Genomic DNA, 18,697 nt, shown 5'->3' on the forward strand with positions numbered 1-18,697 from the left:
AAGCTGAAAATCATCAAAAAATTATGCAAAAATTTGTATTTAGCTCCAATATTAAAATATTACCACAAATACAAAATGGTATTAAGTATAAATATGACTTATCTTTCCAAAAACATTAATAAACTGTTTCTCTTGCTAAATTAGCCCCTAACTAGAACATCTTTGTGCATGTATCCCTGAAGGCTTATATAACTTACACTACCCGTTCACAGAAGAATGACAAAATTCTTAACAGAGGCAAGTCTTTGAGTAGGGAGATGGGGAAAAGTAATGAAGGATGATATGAGACAGAGTTGGCTGACTGCTATTCTGATACTCCACAGATGAACACTAATAAAGTAACTACCCATCTTTTCTAACTGAACTTTATATGTAATCATCATGGGTCTCCAGCTGTAATGTAAATGCTACAAAGGCAAAGACTTAGCACCTGTGAAGCAGAATATGCTAGGAGAAGAGTATGTGTTTTAAAGTCATACAGACCCAGATAAAAATCCTGGCTCCATCCTGTACTGTTGAACCTCATAAAAGTGACTTCACTTCTCTCAGCTTCATTTTCCTTATACGTAGAAACAAGAACAAGCAATACATACCTCAAGAAGATATTGAAAGGATCCAATTACTTAATAAGACAACTTAACATAGCGCTAGCAAATAATAACATTCCTTAGTTCTCTTTCCTTCTACTACCCTTACAGTGTGTAGAAGACCATAGCTGCAAAATGCAGGCTTGATAACTTGAGCAACTGACACATTTCTCTGATTTTGTTTAATTATATACATAAAGGTAAGAGGCCTTTTCACAGGTATTAATTAAGTTTAAAAATAACCACCATCCAACACAAAATAGTATTTCTTGTTATATTTCATAAACAGTCTAACAAAACACTAACAAAGTTATTTTGCTTATTATTCTGATGCTGGAATAATTTGGTCAAATATTCATAAATAGTTAACAACTTTACCAAGGCACAAAAATCAAGAATACATGCTTTCTATAAACTCATTTACTACTTTAAAGTTTTTAACTGTTTAGCAGTTATAGGAAATTTATTTAATCGAAAAGAAAACTATTTACATTTCAAATACAAAAGAAAATTAAAATTATTCTTGATTGATCTCTAAAACCCAACCACTTAGATGCTCATTATTATTATTTTCTTTCACCAATCCAGTATACTCTATTCAACATGTGCATCCTGTGTACTTACTAAGCATTTATTTGCACAAGGATTTTCTGTGTCAGGTTAACTTTGCTGTGTAGATCCTGTGTAGCTACCTGAATTTGTCCAAGAAAAAGTCTCACATTTTTTGGAAAACCAATGCTGCTACACTGTTTCCAGATCTGCCTCCAAAGCTGAACTTGGGTGTTGGTAGCTCTTCGAGAAGTTCAAATCCTGTCAGACAAAATTTAAATACTTTTATTAAGAATTGAGTCTCATACTTACATGTATTTATATGCATGCATTAACACTGTACCATTGAACCCTTCGTAAAACTATGATTCCAAACTCTAAATTGTGCTGAATTTCACTTCATGATTTTTCAATTCTACTATGTATGTACAGCATATGTATGCTCATCCAAAATCACTTTGAATTTAACAAGGAAAAGACAAGACCAAAAACAAATTGGAAAAAACAGGCTTTCCATCCACCTCCCATTTCCTCCACTTCCTGTTTGTCATCTCTGCAAAGCTGTATCTCTGTTAGCCTCTATCACCTGGTTTGTAGGAAGCAGCTAGCATGTGTTGAGTTTTTTTGTTTGTTTGTTTGCTTTTCGAGACGGAGTCTCACTCCATCACCGAGGCTGGAGTGCAGTGGCACAAGCTCAGCTCACTGCAACCTCTGCCTCCAGAGTTCAAGCGATTCTCACTTCAGCCTCCCAAGTAGCTAGAATTACAGTTATGCACCACCACACCCGGCTAATTTTTCATATTTTAGTAGACAGGGTTTCGCCATGTTGGCCAGGCTGGTCTGGAACGCCTGATCTCAAGTGATCCACCCACCTCAGCCTCCCAAAGTGCTAGGATTACAGGCGTGAGCAACATCGCCTGGCCCTGTGTTGAGTTCTTGCTAAGTGCCAGGCATTATTTTGAGTGCTTCATATGTAGTAATCTAATTAATTCACACCACACATATAAAAGCACTTAATACAGAAAGGCAAAATAACTTGGAAATAGAAATGAATTTGTAGAAGATGAAAAAGTTCTGGAGAAGGGTAGTGATGACAATTGCACAAAAAAATGTAAATGTACTTAATACCACACAAGTGTACACTTAAAAATGGTTATAAAATGGTATGTTATGTGTATTTCAGCAGAATTAAAGACAGTAATTTATAACAAAGATGAAGACTCAAACTAAACGAACTAATAAAGGGCCTGGAAGACAAGGAACTAGTAACTTTCAAAGCATCACAGTATGGTTTAAAAAAAATTAACTTGGAATCTAAAATCCTAGGCTCAAATCCTAGGTTCAAAAAATTAATTTGGAATCTAAAATCCTAGGTGAAGTCTCAGCTTCTGCACTTACTAAATGAGACAGGCTGTCAAGTTACCTCTACCATGATCCTGATTTCTATGCACTTTCTATCACTTAAGGCCAGGTATTCAAGACCAGCCGGGGCAACATGGCGAAACCCCATCTCTAAAAAAAATACAAAAATAAGCCGTTGTGGTGGCCTGTGCCTGTGCGCCTGTAGTCCCAGCTACTTGGGAGGCTGAAGTGGGAGATGCCTGGATGATGGAGGCTGTGGTAAGCCGAGATTATCCCACTGCACTCCAGCCTGGGCAACAGAGCCAGACTCTGTCTCAAAATAAATTTTAAAATTAAAGTAAAATAAAACACCAATCAAGGTTTTCCCTCATTGATGGACCTATTAGTTTTGGAATATTTTTTTCTTGAGGCAGGGGTGGGGTTCTGTATTTTTCTAAATTTTCATGCTTTGAGCTCAAATAACTCTTATAAACAGAAAAAAATGTTTTAAGTGATGTATACTGGCCGGGTGCAATGGCTCAGGCCTCTAATCCCAGCCTTAAGCTACTAATGCCAATGCACCACCCCACCCCATCAAATTCACTGTGATTTTGTAAAGATCCAAATAAGGTAATGTAGTGTTTTCCTAAACTATGAAATAAAATGTTATATTATTTTGCTTTTAAAAAATAAATAAAGCTGGAAGGTCACTTACTAAAATGCCAACGAGGGCCTGGCATGGTATAATCCCAGCACTTTGGGAGGCCAGGTGGGAGAATCACTTGAGCCCAGGAGTTCCAGACCAGCCTGGACAACATGGCAAAACCTCGTCTCTGCTAAAAATACAATAATTATCCAGGCATGATGATGTGTGCCTGTAGTTCCACCTACTCGGGAGGCTGAAGTGGAAAAGATCGCTTGAGCCCAGGAAGTCAAGGCTGCAGTGAGCCAAAATCCTGCCACTGTACTCCAACCTGGGCAACAGAGAGAGAGAAACCGTTTCAAAAATAGAAATAACAATTATATTATTGCATCAATTGGTCTATCATACTATTTCATTATACATCCTAATTCATGTTATCTAATTTCACCAAATCATAATAACTGAATATTATAATGCTTATTAAAAGCTTATCGTAAGAAAACTTTTCCAAATTAGGACATTCCTTTTAATAAAATAATATGATGTTTCTTAATGCTGGAAAATGCAGGCATTGTCCTGGATACATACATAGTTATACACCCATATTTGTTTTCAAAAATTTTACAAATGCTCTGGATATTTAATAATAAAAATTTTCTGTCTGTATAAATTTTCCAGGACTAACTTTTCAACTCCCTGAACTAACCCTACAGAATTGGAGTTATTATATTTCAAAATAGAATATACCAAAATATTAATAGTGGTTGTACTCCACTGATGGTAAACAAATTGTCTTAATTATTTTAATCTGTATGCTTATGTGTTGACGTTATTGATATTTTTCAATTATTTAGATAATAAATTTGAATTACTTTTTCTTTTAAAGGATAGCTCCCCAAACCTGAATAGATTCAGAAAGACTCCCTTAAATTGCTTCTGAAGTAAGATGGGTGGTTATTGTTTTCATTCATTCACTGTCATAAAGTCAAGTCCCTTCGACATCAAATTAGAACATGGGCAACTGGTTCCAGGTAACCCTCACCAAAAAAATTATAACACAAAGTATTTGTACAATCAGGGGTATCATGGAAAAAATGCAAGATCTGTTTCAACAATTTTATGAACATCTATAGTTCAAATAAGAAAGAACCTTAAAAGATTGGTGAAACAAGCTTTATTTTATGCAAAGAGAATGTGGCAGCCAGTATGAGTAGTCAGGAACAAGACCTTTGGCAGTGACGCAGGGCAGTGTATTCTGTTACTGTCCCATATCTAACTCCAAATACCATTTTCTAAGGGACTCATGCCTAAAAAATGTTTTCAATTGTATATAATTATTTATATAACATTTCCCATTATAATATTTTGCTTAAATTCTGTATTTTGTTCTAAAATTGAACATAGTTTACTTAATAGTTTTCAGACAAAGACACATTTTTAAGTACTCTAACCAGGCTAAAGTCTGTTCCTCATTATCAAAGACAGACAAATATGTTTTTGTCTGCTGGTTCTAGGAGTAAAAAAGAACACCTGTATTTAAAAACCAGGAAAGAAACTTGCCCTACACAGTGTAACTTTGAGCATTTATTAAAACTGTCAAAGTTCAGGAAGAGGAAAGGCTTATTGATACAGGGCCTCAACAGTTCTAAAGGAAACAAATTTAACATGGAAGATAATAAAATAAATGGCATGAAAGAAAAGACAATAAATCACATATAATTCTTGTTTTCCAAAGGCAATAGTAATGAAGCCATAAGCTCATATTTCAAGCCTCAAACACTTCAGGTTTTACATTATATAATCTGTCAAAGCCATTGAACACACACAAAAGGACATGTGTTAAGTGTTCTCCCAGCCTGTTCCCTTAATACTAAAAAGAAAACAAACTCTAAAATAAGGTATATGCAGTACGGTTATAAATAATGGTACACAGTAAACTATTCTCTTGAGGTAATTCACTTTCCATTAGCTTGTGACAACTGAGGTTCAAAATTTAACCAAATATTGAGTACCATATTATTTACCCAAGACTCCATCCTGAAAATTTATCCTATCCTTTAAAAAGTGCAGGATCAAAAAAAAAAAAAAAAACTAATCTGAAAAGGATTCTAAGAAAAAACAAGCAAATATCTGTAGATTCTCAAGATACTTTCCGAGAAATGCCTGTGCACTACATAAAAAACTGGCAGATAAAATATTTCTTTAAAAATGCAAGGAACAGTCTGCCAGAGAACTCAAAATATTTTGTGTATAGATTACAGATTCTCAGTTCTCACAAGATCTCCACTAAAGTAGATACTGCACTAATTACACTTTGCTAACTAGGCAAAAAAGGATCCTGCCTCAGCACCAGAATCTTCTATCAATTCCCTACATTTTAATTCTGTGCAATCTTAAAAATAATTGTTCTATATCCTCTGAAACCAAGAACTGTTCTATCATCTCTGAAGACCTAAATGACCGCTAGTGCAAGACAGCTAAAGTATCTATAATATCAAAACTCTCAGCATGTAAGACGAAAGTACTTCTTCCATTTGCATTATTATGGATTTGCCAGTAAATCAGTGCACTGAAGCCAGAAGCACAATATATGTGCTTTTTGTTTGATTCTATAAATAATAGATTATATACCTTAAATAAAAGATTGTATGACTCAAATAGAGAACTTAAGTTTTTCTTTTTTTGTTGTTTAGATGTGTCTCACTCTGTCACCCAGGCTGGAGTGCAGTGGCACAATCTCGACTCACTGCAACCTCCGCCTCCTGGGCTTATGCGATCCTCTCACCTCAGCCTCCTGAGTAGCTGGGACTACAGGCACGCGCCACCAATCCCAGCTAATTTTTTGTATTTTTAGCAGACACAGGGTTTCGCCACATTGCCCAGGCTGAGAACTTAATTTTTACAGGCTCATAAATGTTAGTACTTAACTGCCAAGATTTCTCAGAAAAAATTTTAAAAGATCTCTGGATCTCAACCAATGTTATTTCTCTGTGCTTTGCATATACAGTCAAAAGTTATTGTCAAGGTAATTAACAGAGAAAAAAGCAGGCAATTCCCACAAATAGAAAAGTAAAACACTATAACACAAAACGGGGAGAAAACCTATTTAAGTACATGAAACCTGAGGTAAGCACACATTTAAACACCATATAGTCATTTACCTTCACTGAATTCATTTAGCAACTCTTCCTTGGTCCAATTACATGACGTTATTAGAAAAAAGCCTTTTACTTTCAACACCCTGGAGAGAGATTTCACATATTGCTTCCTCTTCTCAATTGCATTGTCAGGATTAAGGCTTATGGCATCAAAAGTCCCTTTGTCAATACAAATATGAAATCCAGACAGCTGTGTGGAGAGATTCAAAAAGTCTTCTACCTATATTAAAAGTGAATGTCTATGTGAGAACAGTTAAAACAAAATCCTTACAGAATGTAAGTGACAACCTGTAAAAGGTTATTAATAAAAGGACCCATTAAATTATAATGGCATTTTACATATAATAAACATATTTTCAACTTTAGAGCTAACTTTTATGAGCTTCATTCCAAGATCATTAAAGCCAAGATTAATAAGAGAGACTGATATTTCCTGAACATTCCAAATCTCTACAAATTTGGAAACAAATCAAAGCTAGCCATATTCCCTAATAATACCAGCACATTATGGAGCTCGCAAGCCTAGTTTATGAAAAACCTGTTTCTGTCAAAAAGTAGAAAATTTGACATATTCTTAAAAATGACAATTTATTTGGAACAAGTTCACTGGAAATAAGATTTCTTAGAGACAGGAGTCTTGCTATGTTGCCCGGGATAGACTTGAAAACCTGAGCTAAGCAATCCTCCCATCTCAGTCTTCCTAAGTAGATGTGGCCACAGCACTCAGCTATGGGAATAAGATTTTTAGCTTATATTCCTAGTGTGTAACCTAAAATAAACACGGTAGATCAAAAGTTCTTGGGCCTTGGCTGGTCTGAGTGCAGTGGTGTTTACAACTAATCGATCAAAACCAGTTACAAATTTATTCCTTCCTTCTCTATTATCACTGCTTCACTTGACCAGCCTTTAAAAAAAAAAAAAAAAGAATTTCTTGGGTCTTGACTAAGCAGCTTACGAAATTACTAATGGATTTAATGAATGGCATAAGGCTTAAGAAATTAAATAACTTTTAAACTGTAATTACTTAAGTTGGTAAATTTCATGCACTTTGGAGGTGTGAAGTCATACATCACCATCTCATTCACTGTCAACAACCTGATGCATACTAAGCGTCGGAAATAGCAATCTGCCTCAATTTGATAAAATATTCACAATTTACCAACGAAAATTCTGAAAACTCATTTTGAAAAAAATAATTAGGCAATTAGCTCACAATTATTCACACAAATTTAATACAGCAATTGTAAATCATGTTTAATCTAAAACTCTATTGACTTAAAAATGTATATATTATGTTGATGTATATTGGAAGGTGGGCCTTCTCCCTTCCTTCATGTCCAAAGTATTCATTATACCTGAAGCAAAATAATGACTATCACTCTGAAGAGCTAACTTTGAAGAGGCTTCCTCATCCTAAATGCCTATATAAAAATACTCATCTATTCAGCAAATATTTTGTGGACATCTATTGTCAGGTACTTTTCAGACCCTGGATATAACAGTAAACAAAACAGAGCCGTGCGCGGTGGCTCACGCCTGTAATCCCAGCACTTTGAGAGGCCAAGGCAGGAGGATCACGAGGTCAGGAGATCGAGACCATCCTGGCTAACACGGTGAAACCCTGTCTCTACTAAAAATACAAAAAATTAGCCAGGAGTGGTGGTGGGCGCCTGTAGTCTCAGCTACTCGGCAGGCTGAGGCAGGAGAATGGCGTGAACCTGGGAGGCAAAGCTGGCAGTGAGCCGAGATCACGCCATGTGATCCCTGTATGAAAACATACCTTATATTGGCCGGGCGCAGTGGCTCACGCCTGTAATCCCAACACTTAGGGAGGCCAAGGCAGACGGATCATGAGGTCAGGAGATCAAGACCATCCTGGCTAACACGGTGAAACCCTGTCTCTACTAAAAATACAAAAAATTAGCCGGGCGTGGTGGCATGTGCCTGTAGTCCCAGCTACTTGGGAGGCTGAGGCAGGAGAATTGCTTGAACTGGGAAGCGGAGGTTGCAGTGAGCACAGATCGCACCACTGCACTCCTGTCTAGGCGACAGGGCGAGACACTGCCTCAAAAAAAAAAAAAAAAGAAAAGAAAGAAAATATACCTTATATTCTACAAAGAGAAAGATAAAAGATAAATAAGCTAAATAAGTAACTTCAGATAAAGTGCCATGAAGAAAATAAAACCAGAGAAATAAGACATTAAGTGACTTGGAAGAGAAACAGTTTGGAAAAGAGTAGAAACTTTTCTTGGCCAGGCACAGTGGCTCACACCTATAATCCCAACACTTTGGGAGGCCGAGGTGGGTAGATCACCTGAGGTTGGGAGTTCGAGACCAGCCTGACCAACATGGACAAACCCCGCCTCTACTAAAAATACAAAAATTTGCTGGGCGTGGTGGCGCATGCCAGTAATCCCAGCTACTCGGGAGGCTGAGGCAGGAGAATCGTTTGAACCCAGGAAACGGAGGTTGCGGTGAGCCGAGATCACGCCATTGCACTCCAGCCTGGGCAACAAGAGTGAAACTCCATCTCAAAAAATAAAAACAAATAAATAAATAAAGTTTTCTCTAAGGTGTTATTTGAGCAAAGATCTGAATTATGAGAATGAACCAAACATGCTAAGATCTAGGGCAAGAATACTCTAGGCAGAGGGCAGCAAGTATACAGACTCAAAATAAGCTTGACATGTTTCAGGAACAGAAGAAAAGCCAATGTGACCGAGTATTGATGATAAACGAGGAAGAAGGTAAGAAATGAGGGACTTTGTAAGGCTGGATGAGGTTCAGAATCTATTTACAATGCAATGGGGAAGTCAGTTCAGGATGGTGAGCAAGGAAGCGACATGAACAGACATTTTTAAAAATCTGGCCAGGGCTGGACACAGTGGCTCATGCCCATAATCCCAGCACTCTGGGAGGCCAAGGTAGGTGGATCTCTTGAGGTCAGGAGTTTGAGACCAGCCTGACCAACATGGTGAAACCCGGTCTCCACTAAAAATACAAAAATTAGGCCGGGCGCAGTGACTCACACCTGTAATCTCAACACTTTGGGAGGCCGAGGCAGGCAGATCACCTTAGGTCATGAGTTCAAGGCCAGCCTGAGCAACGTGCTGAAATCCCATCTCTACTAAAAAAATACGAAGAAAATTAGCTGGGTGTGGTGGTGCATGCCTGTAGTCCCAGCTACTCGGGAGGCTGAGGAACGAAAATTGCTTGAACTCAGGAGGCCGAGGTTGCAGTGAGCCAGGATGGTGCCACTGCACTCCAGCCTGGGCAACAGAAAAAGTCTCTGTCTCAAAAAATAACAAATAAAAAATCACTCTGGCTGCCCTGTGGTAAAAGAACATCAGAGCAGCATGAGTGGAAATGAAGGGGCAAAATCAAAGGCTACTGTAGTAGTTTAAACAAGAAATAATGGTGGTTCGGACTTCACAGGGAGCAACTGAGATAACAAGAAATGATCACATTCTTGATATATTTTGAAGATAAAACTGGCCAGAAGCAGTGGCTCATACCTGTAATCCTAGCACTTTGGAAAGCAGAGGCAGGCAGATTGTTTGAGGCCAGGAATTCAAGACTAGCCTGGGCAACATGACAAAACCCCATCTTTACAAAAAAATTAGGTGTGGTGAAGCAGGCCTGTAGTACCAGCTACTCTGGAGGCTTTGGTGGAAGAATCACTTGAGCCCAGGAGATTGAGGCTGCAATGAGCTGTAGTAACACCACCGCACTCCAGCCTGGGCTACAGGGCAAGACACTGTCTCCACAAAAAAAAAAAAAAAAAAAAAAAAAAAAAAAAAAAAAAAATATATATATATATATATATATATATATATATATAAAACTAACAGAATTGGATATACGACTTTAAGGAAAAAGAAGAATCAAGGATGACTCCTTGGGTTTTGTGTAAATGCAACAGGGTAAATGGGAGTGTTATTAGTAGAAACGGGAAAGACTGGGGAAATCAGGTCTGATGAGGAAACCAAGAGTTTCATTTTGGACTAATTAAGTTGAGAGACTATTAGCTTTCCAAATGGAAGATTTGAACAGGCAGATTTTACAAGCATCCCTCAGAGATATTGCAAGTTCTGTTCCAGACCAACACAACAAAGCAAACATCACAATGAAGCAAGTCACACAAAATTTTTGGTTTCCCAGTGCATATAGAAGTTATGTTTAGCTCTCGCTCTCCCTCTCCCGTCTCCCGTCTCCTGTCTCCCTCTGTCTCCCTCTTTCCACGGTCTCCCACTGATGCCGAGCCGAAGCTGGACTGTACTGCTGCCATCTCGGCTCACTGCAGCCTCCCTGCCTGATTCTCCTGCCTCAGCCTGCCGAGTGCCTGCGATTGCAGGCGCGCGCCGCCACGCCTGACTGGTTTTCGTATTTTTCTGGTGGGGACGGGGTTTCGCTGTGTTGGCCAGGCTGGTCTCCAGCTCCTAACCGTGAGTGATCCGCCAGCCTCGGCCTCCCGAGGTGCCGGGATTGCAGACGGACTCTGGTTCACTCAGTGCTCAGTGGTGCCCAGGCTGGAGTGCAGTGGCGTGATCTCGGCTCGCTACAACCTCCACCTCCCAGCCGCCTGCCTTGGCCTCCCAAAGTGCCGAGATTGCAGCCTCTGCCCGGCCGCCACCCCATCTGGGAAGTGAGGAGCGTCTCTGCCTGGCCGCCCATCGTCTGGGACGTGAGGAGCCCCTCTGCCCGGCTACCCAGTCTGGAAAGTGAGGAGCGTCTCTGCCCGGCCGCCATCCCATCTAGGAAGTGAGGAGCGCCTCTTCCCGGCCGCCATCCCATCTAGGAAGTGAGGAGCGTCTCTGCCCGGCCGCCCATCGTCTGAGATGTGGGGAGCGCCTCTGCCCCGCCGCCCCGTCTGGGATGTGAGGAGCGCCTCTACCCGGCCGCGACCCCATCTGGGAGGTGAGGAGCGTCTCTGCCCGGCGGCCCCATCTGAGAAGTGAGGAGACCCTCCGCTTGGCAACCACCACGTCTGAGAAGTGAGGAGCGTCTCCGCCCGGCAGCCACCCCATCTGGGAAGTGAGGAGCGTCTCCGCCCGGCAGCCACCCCATCCGGGAGGGAGGTGGGGGGGTCAGCCCCCCGCCCGGCCAGCCGCCCCGTCGGGGAGGGAGGTGGGGGGGTCAGCCCCCCGCCCGGCCAGCCGCCCCGTCGGGGAGGGAGGTGGGGGGGTCAGCCCCCCGCCCGGCCAGCCGCCCCGTCGGGGAGGGAGGTGGGGGGGTCAGCCCCCCGCCCAGCCAGCCGCCCCGTCCGGGAGGTGAGGGGCGCCTCTGCCTGGCCACCCCTACTGGGAAGTGAGGAGTCCCTCTGCCCAGCCACCACCCCATCTGGGAGGTGTACCCAACAGCTCATTGAGAACGGGCCATGATGACAATGGCGGTTTTGTGGAATAGAAAGTGGGGAAAGGCGGGGAAAAGATTGAGAAATCGGATGGCTGCCCTGTCTGTGTAGAAAGAGGTAGACACGGGAGACTTTTCATTTTGTTCTGTACTAAGAAAAATTCTTCTGCCTTTGTGATCCTGTTGATCGGTGACCTTACCCCCAACCCTGTGCTCTCTGAAACATGTGCTGTGTCCACTCAGGGTTAAATGGATTAAGGGCGGTGCAAGATGTGCTTTGTTAAACAGATGCTTGAAGGCAGCATGCTCCTTAAGAGTCATCACCACTCCCTAATCTCAAGTACCCAGGGACACAAACACTGTGGAAGGCCACAGGGTCCTCTGCATAGGAAAACCAGAGACCTTTGTTCACTTGTTTATCTGCTGACCTTCCCTCCACTATTGTCCTATGACCCTGCCAAATCCCCCTCTGTGAGAAACACCCAAGAATGATCAATAAAAAAAATAAATAAAAAATTTAAAAAAATAAAAAAAAAAGAAGTTATGTTTACACTGTATTACAGTCTATTAAGTGTGCAATAGCATTATGTCTTTTTAAAAAATGGGTGCCTTGCCGGGCATGGTGGCTCGCACCTGTAATGCCAGCACTTTGGGAGGCCAAGGTGGGTGGATCACCTGAGGTCAGGAGTTCAAGACCAGCCTGACCAACATAGTGAAACCCCATCACTACTAAAAATACAAAAATTAGCCAGGCATGGTGGCACATGCCTATAATCCCAGCTACTCGGAGGCTGAGGCAGGAGAATCGCTTGAAACCGGGAGGCAGAGGTTGTGGTGAGCCGAGATCACGCCATTGCATTCCAGCCAGGGCAACAAGAGCGAAACTCCATCTCAAAAAAAAAAAAAAAAATTGGGTGCCTTAAAAAATACTTTATTGTAGGCCGGGAGTGGTGGCTCATGCCTGTAATCCCAACACTTTGGGAGGCCAAGGTGGACAGATCATCTGAGATCAAGAGTTCGATACCACCCTGGTCAACATGATGAAATCTCATCTCTACTAAAAAAAATACAAAAATGGCCGGGCGTGGTAGCTCACACCTGTTATCCCAGCACTTTGGGGGGCCGAGGCGGGTGGATCACAAGGTCAGGAGTTCAAGACCAGCCTGGCCAATATGGTGAAACCCCATCTCTACTAAAAATACAAAAATTAGCTGGGTGTGGTGGCAGGTGCCTGTAGTCCCAGCTACTCGGGAGGCTGAGGCAGGACAATCACTTGAACCCAGGAGGCGGAAGTTGCAGTGAGCCAAGATCGCACCACTGCACTTCAGCCTGGGTGACAGAGCAAGACTCCATCCCCCACAAAAAATACTTTATTGTTAAAAAACACTAACAAGCCATCATCGAAATCATGAGCAAGTCATAATCTTTTCTCTGGCTGGAGGGCCTTGCCTCGATGAGGATGCCTGCTGACTGATCAAGGTAGTGGTTGCTGAAGGCTGGGGTAGCTGTGAAAATTTCTTAAAATAAGACAGTAACAAAGTTTGCTGTATCGACTGATTCTTCCTTTTATGAAAAATTTCTCTGGAGCACATGATATTGTTTGATAGCATTTTACACACAGCAGAACTTCCTTCGATATTGGAGGCAATGCTCTCAAACCTTGCTACTGCTTTATCAACTAAGTTTATGGAATATTCAAAATCCTTTTTCAACAATGTTCACAGTAGATTCCATCTCAAGAAACCACTTTCTCTGGTCGTCCACCATAAGAAGCAACTCCTTATCTGATCAAGTTTTATCAAGAGACTGTAGCAACTCAGTTACACCTTCTGGCTCCACTTCTAATTCTAGTTTGCTACTACCACTGTATTTGCAGTTAATTCCTCCACTGAAATCTTGAACCTCTCTCCAAGTCATCCATTAAGGTTGGAATCAGCTTCTTCCAAACTCCTGTTAATGTTGATATTCTGACCTCCCATGAATTATAAATGTTCTTCACGACATGCAGAATGGTGAATCATTTCCAGAAGGTTTTCTTTTTTCCTTTTTTTTTTTGAGACAGAGTCTTGCTCTGTCGCCCAGGCTGGAGTGCAGCGGCTAGATCTCAGCTCACTGCAAGCTCCGCCTCCCAGGTTCACGCCATTCTCCTGCCTCAGCCTCCCAAGTAGCTAAGACTACAGGCACCTGCCACCACACCTGGCTAATTCTTTGTATTTTTAGTAGAGATGGGGTTTCACCATGTTAGCCAGGATGGTCTTGATCTCCTGACCTTGTGATCCGCCCACCTTGGCCTCCCAAGATGCTAGGATTACAGGCGTGAGCCACCGCACCCAGCCCGTTTCCAGAAGGTTTTCAATTTACTTTGCCCAGATGCATCAGACGAATCACTATCTATGACATCCATAGCCTTATGAAATGCATTTCTTAAATACCACATTTAAGACTGTAAAGTCGAAATTACTCCTTGATCCATCACGGGCTACAGAACAGATCCTGTGTTAACAGGCATAAAAACAAGATTAATCGGCTGGGTATGGTGGCTCACGCCTGTAATCCCAACACTTTGGGAGGCCAAGGCAGGCGGATCACGAGGTCAGGAGATCCAGACCACCCTAACACGGTGAAACCCTGTCTCTACTAAAAATACAAAAAATTAGCCAGGTGTGGTGGCAGGCGCCTGTAGTCCCAGCTACTTGGGAGGCTGAGGCAGGAAAATGGCATGAACCTGGGAGGCAGAGCTTGCCGTGAGCTGAGATCGAGTCACTACACTCCAGCCTGGGTGATAGAACAAGACTCCGTCTCAAAAAAAAAACAACAAGATTAATCTTCTTATATATCTCCATCAGAGCTCTTGGGTGAATTCATGCATTGTCAATGAACAGTAAAACTTTGAGTCTTTTTCTTTTGGGGCAGTAGGTCTCAAAAATGGGCTTAAAATATTCAGTAAACCATACTGTAAACAGATGTGCCGTTATCCAGGCTTTGTTGTTCCATTTATAGAGCTCATGCAAAGAAGACCTAGCATAATTCTTACGGGCCCTCAGATTTTCGGAATGGGAAATGGGCATTGGCTTCAACTTAAAGTCATCAGCTGCATTAGCCCCCTCTAACAATAATGTCAGCCTCTCCTCTGAAGATTTAAAGCCAGGCGCTGACTTCTCCTCTCTAGCTATGTAACTCCTACATGGCATCTTCTTCCAATATAAGGCTATTTCATCTCCATTGGAAATCTGTGTGTTGTTTAGCCAGCTTCACTGGTTATTTCCTAGCTAACTTGCTACACCTTCTACCTTCTACATCAGTACTTAGTGCTTTATCTTGCACTTTTATGTCATGGAGATGGCTTCTTTTCTTTTTCTTTCTTTTTTTTTTTTTTTTTTGAGATGGAGTCTCGCTCTGTTGCCCAGGCTGGAGTGCAGTGGCGCGATCTTGGCTCACTGCAACCTCTGCTTCCCAGGTTCAAGCGATTCTCCTACTTCAGCCTCCCAAGTAGCTGGGATTACAGGCACCCACCACCATGCCCAGCTAACTTTCTGTATTTTTTAGTAGAGACGGTTTCAGCATGTCGGCCAGGCTGGTCTTAAACTCCTGGCCTCAGGTGATCCTCCCACCTTGGCCTCCCAAAGGGCTAGGATTACAGGCATGAGCCACCGTGCCCAGCCAAGATGGCTTCTGTTCTTAAATCTCATGAACTAACTACTGCTAGCTTCAAACTTTTCTCCTGCAGCTTCTTCACCTCTCTCAGCCTTCACAGAATTGAAAAGAGTCAAGGCCTTGCTCTGGATTAGGCTTTGGCTTGAGAGAATGCTATGACTGGTTTGATCTTCTATCTGGAGCACTAAAACTTTCTCCATAACAGCAATAAGGCTGTTTTACTTTCTCATCATTCATGTGTTCACTGGAATACCACTTTTAATTTCCTTAAAGAAATTTTGTTTTGCATTCACAACTTGACTAAATTTTGTCACAAGAGGCCTAGCTTTTGGCCTATCGCGGATTTCAACATGCCTTCCTCACTAAGCTTAATCATTTCTAGCTTTTGATTTAGAGTGAGAGATGTGTGACTCTACCTTTCAACTGAACACTTACAGGCCACTGTGTTGAGGTTAGGGTTGTTTATTTTTTATTCTTGTTTTTTTATTTTTGTTTTTTTGAGATGCAGTCTCCCCCTGTCACCCAGGCTGGAGTGCAGTGGCACAATCTTAGCTCACTGCAACCTCCACCTTCCAGGTTTAGGCAATCCTCCTGCCTCTGTTTTTTTTAAAACAGTCTCCCTCTGTTGTCCAGGCTGGAGTGTAGGTGGGACTACAGGTGCCCGCCACCACGCCTGGCTATTTTTTGTACTTTTGGTGGAGATATGGTTTCACCATGCTGGCCAGGCTAGTCCCAAACTCCTGACCTCAAAGTGATCTGCCCACCTCAGCCTCCTAAAGTGTTGGGATTACAGGCATTAGCCACTGTGCCTGTCCCACTGTAAGGTTTTTAATTGGCCTAATTTCAATATTGCTGTGTCCCAAGAAGAAGGAGGCTTGAGGAGGAGGGAGGAAGATAGGAGACCAGCCAGTAAGTAGAGCAGACAGAACATACATTTATCAATTAAGCTCACCATCTTACGTGGGCACAGTTCATGGCACGCCAAAACAATTACAATAGTAATATCAAAGATCAATGATCATGAATCACCATAACAGATAAAATAATAATGAAAAGCTCTGAAATATTACAACAATTACCAAAATGTGACACACAGATACAAAGTGAGAACATGCTGTTGAAAAAATGGTGTCAACAGATGGGGCTCAACAGGCTTGCCACAAACCTTTGATTTGTCAAAAAACATACCATTTGGGAAGCCAAAAAAACAGGGCATGCCTGTCTATAACTCTAGAGCTGAGAAGAGAGGCCTGGGCTAGAAATATAAATTTAGGAAGCATCATCTCACAGATCATAGGACACAAAAATAAACTAAATGATTTTTGGTGACATTATACCACTTGATGCATTTAAAACCTTTTGATCTGGGCAGGTCGCGGTGGCTCACGCCTGTAATCCCAGCACTCTGGGAGACCGAAGCGGGCAGATCACGAGATCAGGAGATCGAGACCGTCCTGGCTAACACGGTGAAACCCCATCTCTACTAAAAATACAAAAAATTAGCTGGGCGTGGCTGCAGGCGCCTGTAGTCCCAGCTACTTCAGAGGCTGAGAGAGGAGAATGGCATGAACCCAGGAGGCGGAGCTTGCAGTAAGCCGAGATGGCGCCACCGCACTCCAGCCCTCCAGCGGGGGCAACTGGGCGACACTCAGTCTCAAAAAAAAAAAAAAAAAAAAAACCCTTTTGATCTGGTTAATCCATAGTTAAGTATTATGTGTATTTGCAAACATCAGGAGCAGTAGTGTATGAACAAACATACAGAAGAAAAAATAATTTCCCCAAAACAACTAGATTAAATTTTTAATATGGCTATTTAAAAATGTTTCAATTTGTATTATTTATGATTGATCCCTAATTTATGTGAGTTTAAAACCTGTCAATTAATATGCTCTAGAAACATTTAACCTCTATTGTAAATATTATAGTAATATAAATAATAGTTACCTTTAACTTAATGTTAGATAAACCTTCTTTTTCTATAATACTTCCAGAAAGCTGAATTGCAGAAGGAGAGTAATCAATTCCAGTAATATTAGAGAAACCAAATTTTGCCTAGAGAGAGAGAAATAATTTTATACTTTAGTATAAAATTTTAATATAATGTTTTGTTTATGAATTATAATATTCCTTTAGGACTGGGGTTATCTTATTTTTGATGTAGAGAAAATGACATATAATCCAATAATTCATAATGCTTAAATTTTATTGTAGACTCTAAATAAAAACTGAAAGTGTATATACTATGACAATACCTTTGTTTTCATAATATTTTATCTCTTTTTCAAAAGGAAATTCATGTTCTCAAAAATAATGAAAATATATGTATAAGCCCTCAGGCAAAAAAAGGTAACATTAACTTTTGATGCTGATAATTTCCAATTCACACATAAATTTGTCATATATTTTACTTAACCCAATTAAATTATATTAACAAAATCAATGCAAATGTAATAAGCTATCAATTTTTAAATCTTCCCTTCAGTGTAATTATACATTATGCAATTCTCCACCAGCCATGTGATTTTTAACCATCCTACATTTGTATACTACTTTTACGTCTTTAAAAATATTTCATACATCCCATTAGATCTTTACAGAAAACCTGTGAGGTAGGGTGGGCAGGTATCAGTATCCCCAAGAAGTTTCTTTAACTCAATGGACTTGAGAGTTTTGGTGTTTACTAGCCATTAACCCATCTAGGCTGTGTAGTGTCTATGGCAAAAGCATGGAAGCTTCTGGTCTTTACACACCCCCTAACAACACTAAACATTTTTAGACCAATGAGACTAAAAATAATTTCAAAGGAAACATGAAAAACAAAGTAAGTTACAAAGTACAGTATAGCCTGAAATTCCCTTCCTGCTCTTCACCATTTACTAAATGGTTACTTCCTTTAAAACTTAACCTACTGCCACATCAAATCCATGAAGACCTACCAAGTCTTTTTAACCCTAAGTAACTGATTCCTAATCTAAACTCAAGGAACAAGTATACCAATTACTTTCTACAGGTAGATTGCTCCCTTTATTTTTGTTTTTAATCTAAAGGTCTAATATTCTCTTTTTTGACGCCAACCTTCTACCCTTTTAGCTGTATCCCTCCTTATTCCTTGAGATTTTCTCCCCATTTCCCTTAACTGCTTCTCTGGGAGACCTAGAACCCAGGATGAGTCTATTAACTGATTCTTACCGGTTCCTTCTTTTTTTTTTTTTTTTTTGAGACAGAGTCTCGCTCTGTCGCCCAGGCTGCAATGTGGTGGCACGATCTCGGCTCACTGAAAGCTCTGCCTCCCGGGCTCACGCCATTCTCCCACCTCAGCCTCCCAAGTAGCTGGGACTACAGGCGCCCGCCACCACGCCCAGCTAATTTTGTTTTTGTATTTTTAGTAGAGATGGGGTTTCACCGTGTTAGCC

The 18,697-nt window shown here is 41.1% G+C and overlaps 1 protein-coding gene across 5 annotated transcripts in view; it reads right to left on the reverse strand.

The window, feature by feature from the left end:
• Nucleotides 1–847: 847 nt before the first annotated feature.
• The window catches only part of EEF1AKMT2 (EEF1A lysine methyltransferase 2), a 34,903-nt gene continuing 17,053 nt past the window's right edge, over nt 848–18,697 (reverse strand). For 2 of the 5 annotated variants that reach the window (XM_003951782.6, XM_063781198.1), the window contains exons 4-7: nt 17,229–17,336; nt 6,282–6,498; nt 3,193–3,451; nt 848–1,397 (exon numbers count right to left, since the gene is read on the reverse strand). In XM_003951782.6, coding sequence (XP_003951831.2) covers nt 1,397; nt 3,193–3,451; nt 6,282–6,498; nt 17,229–17,336 — 585 coding nt within the window. In that variant the 3' untranslated portion in view covers nt 848–1,396. The remainder of the gene's footprint in view (nt 1,398–3,192; nt 3,452–6,281; nt 6,499–17,228; nt 17,337–18,697) is intronic. The other 3 variants (XM_063781197.1, XM_063781199.1, XM_054659956.2) reach the window with 2 other exon arrangements.

The sequence above is a fragment of the Pan troglodytes genome, chromosome 8 (assembly GCF_028858775.2).
Source record: "Pan troglodytes isolate AG18354 chromosome 8, NHGRI_mPanTro3-v2.0_pri, whole genome shotgun sequence".
In the NCBI taxonomy this organism is placed as follows: Eukaryota; Metazoa; Chordata; class Mammalia; order Primates; family Hominidae; genus Pan; species Pan troglodytes.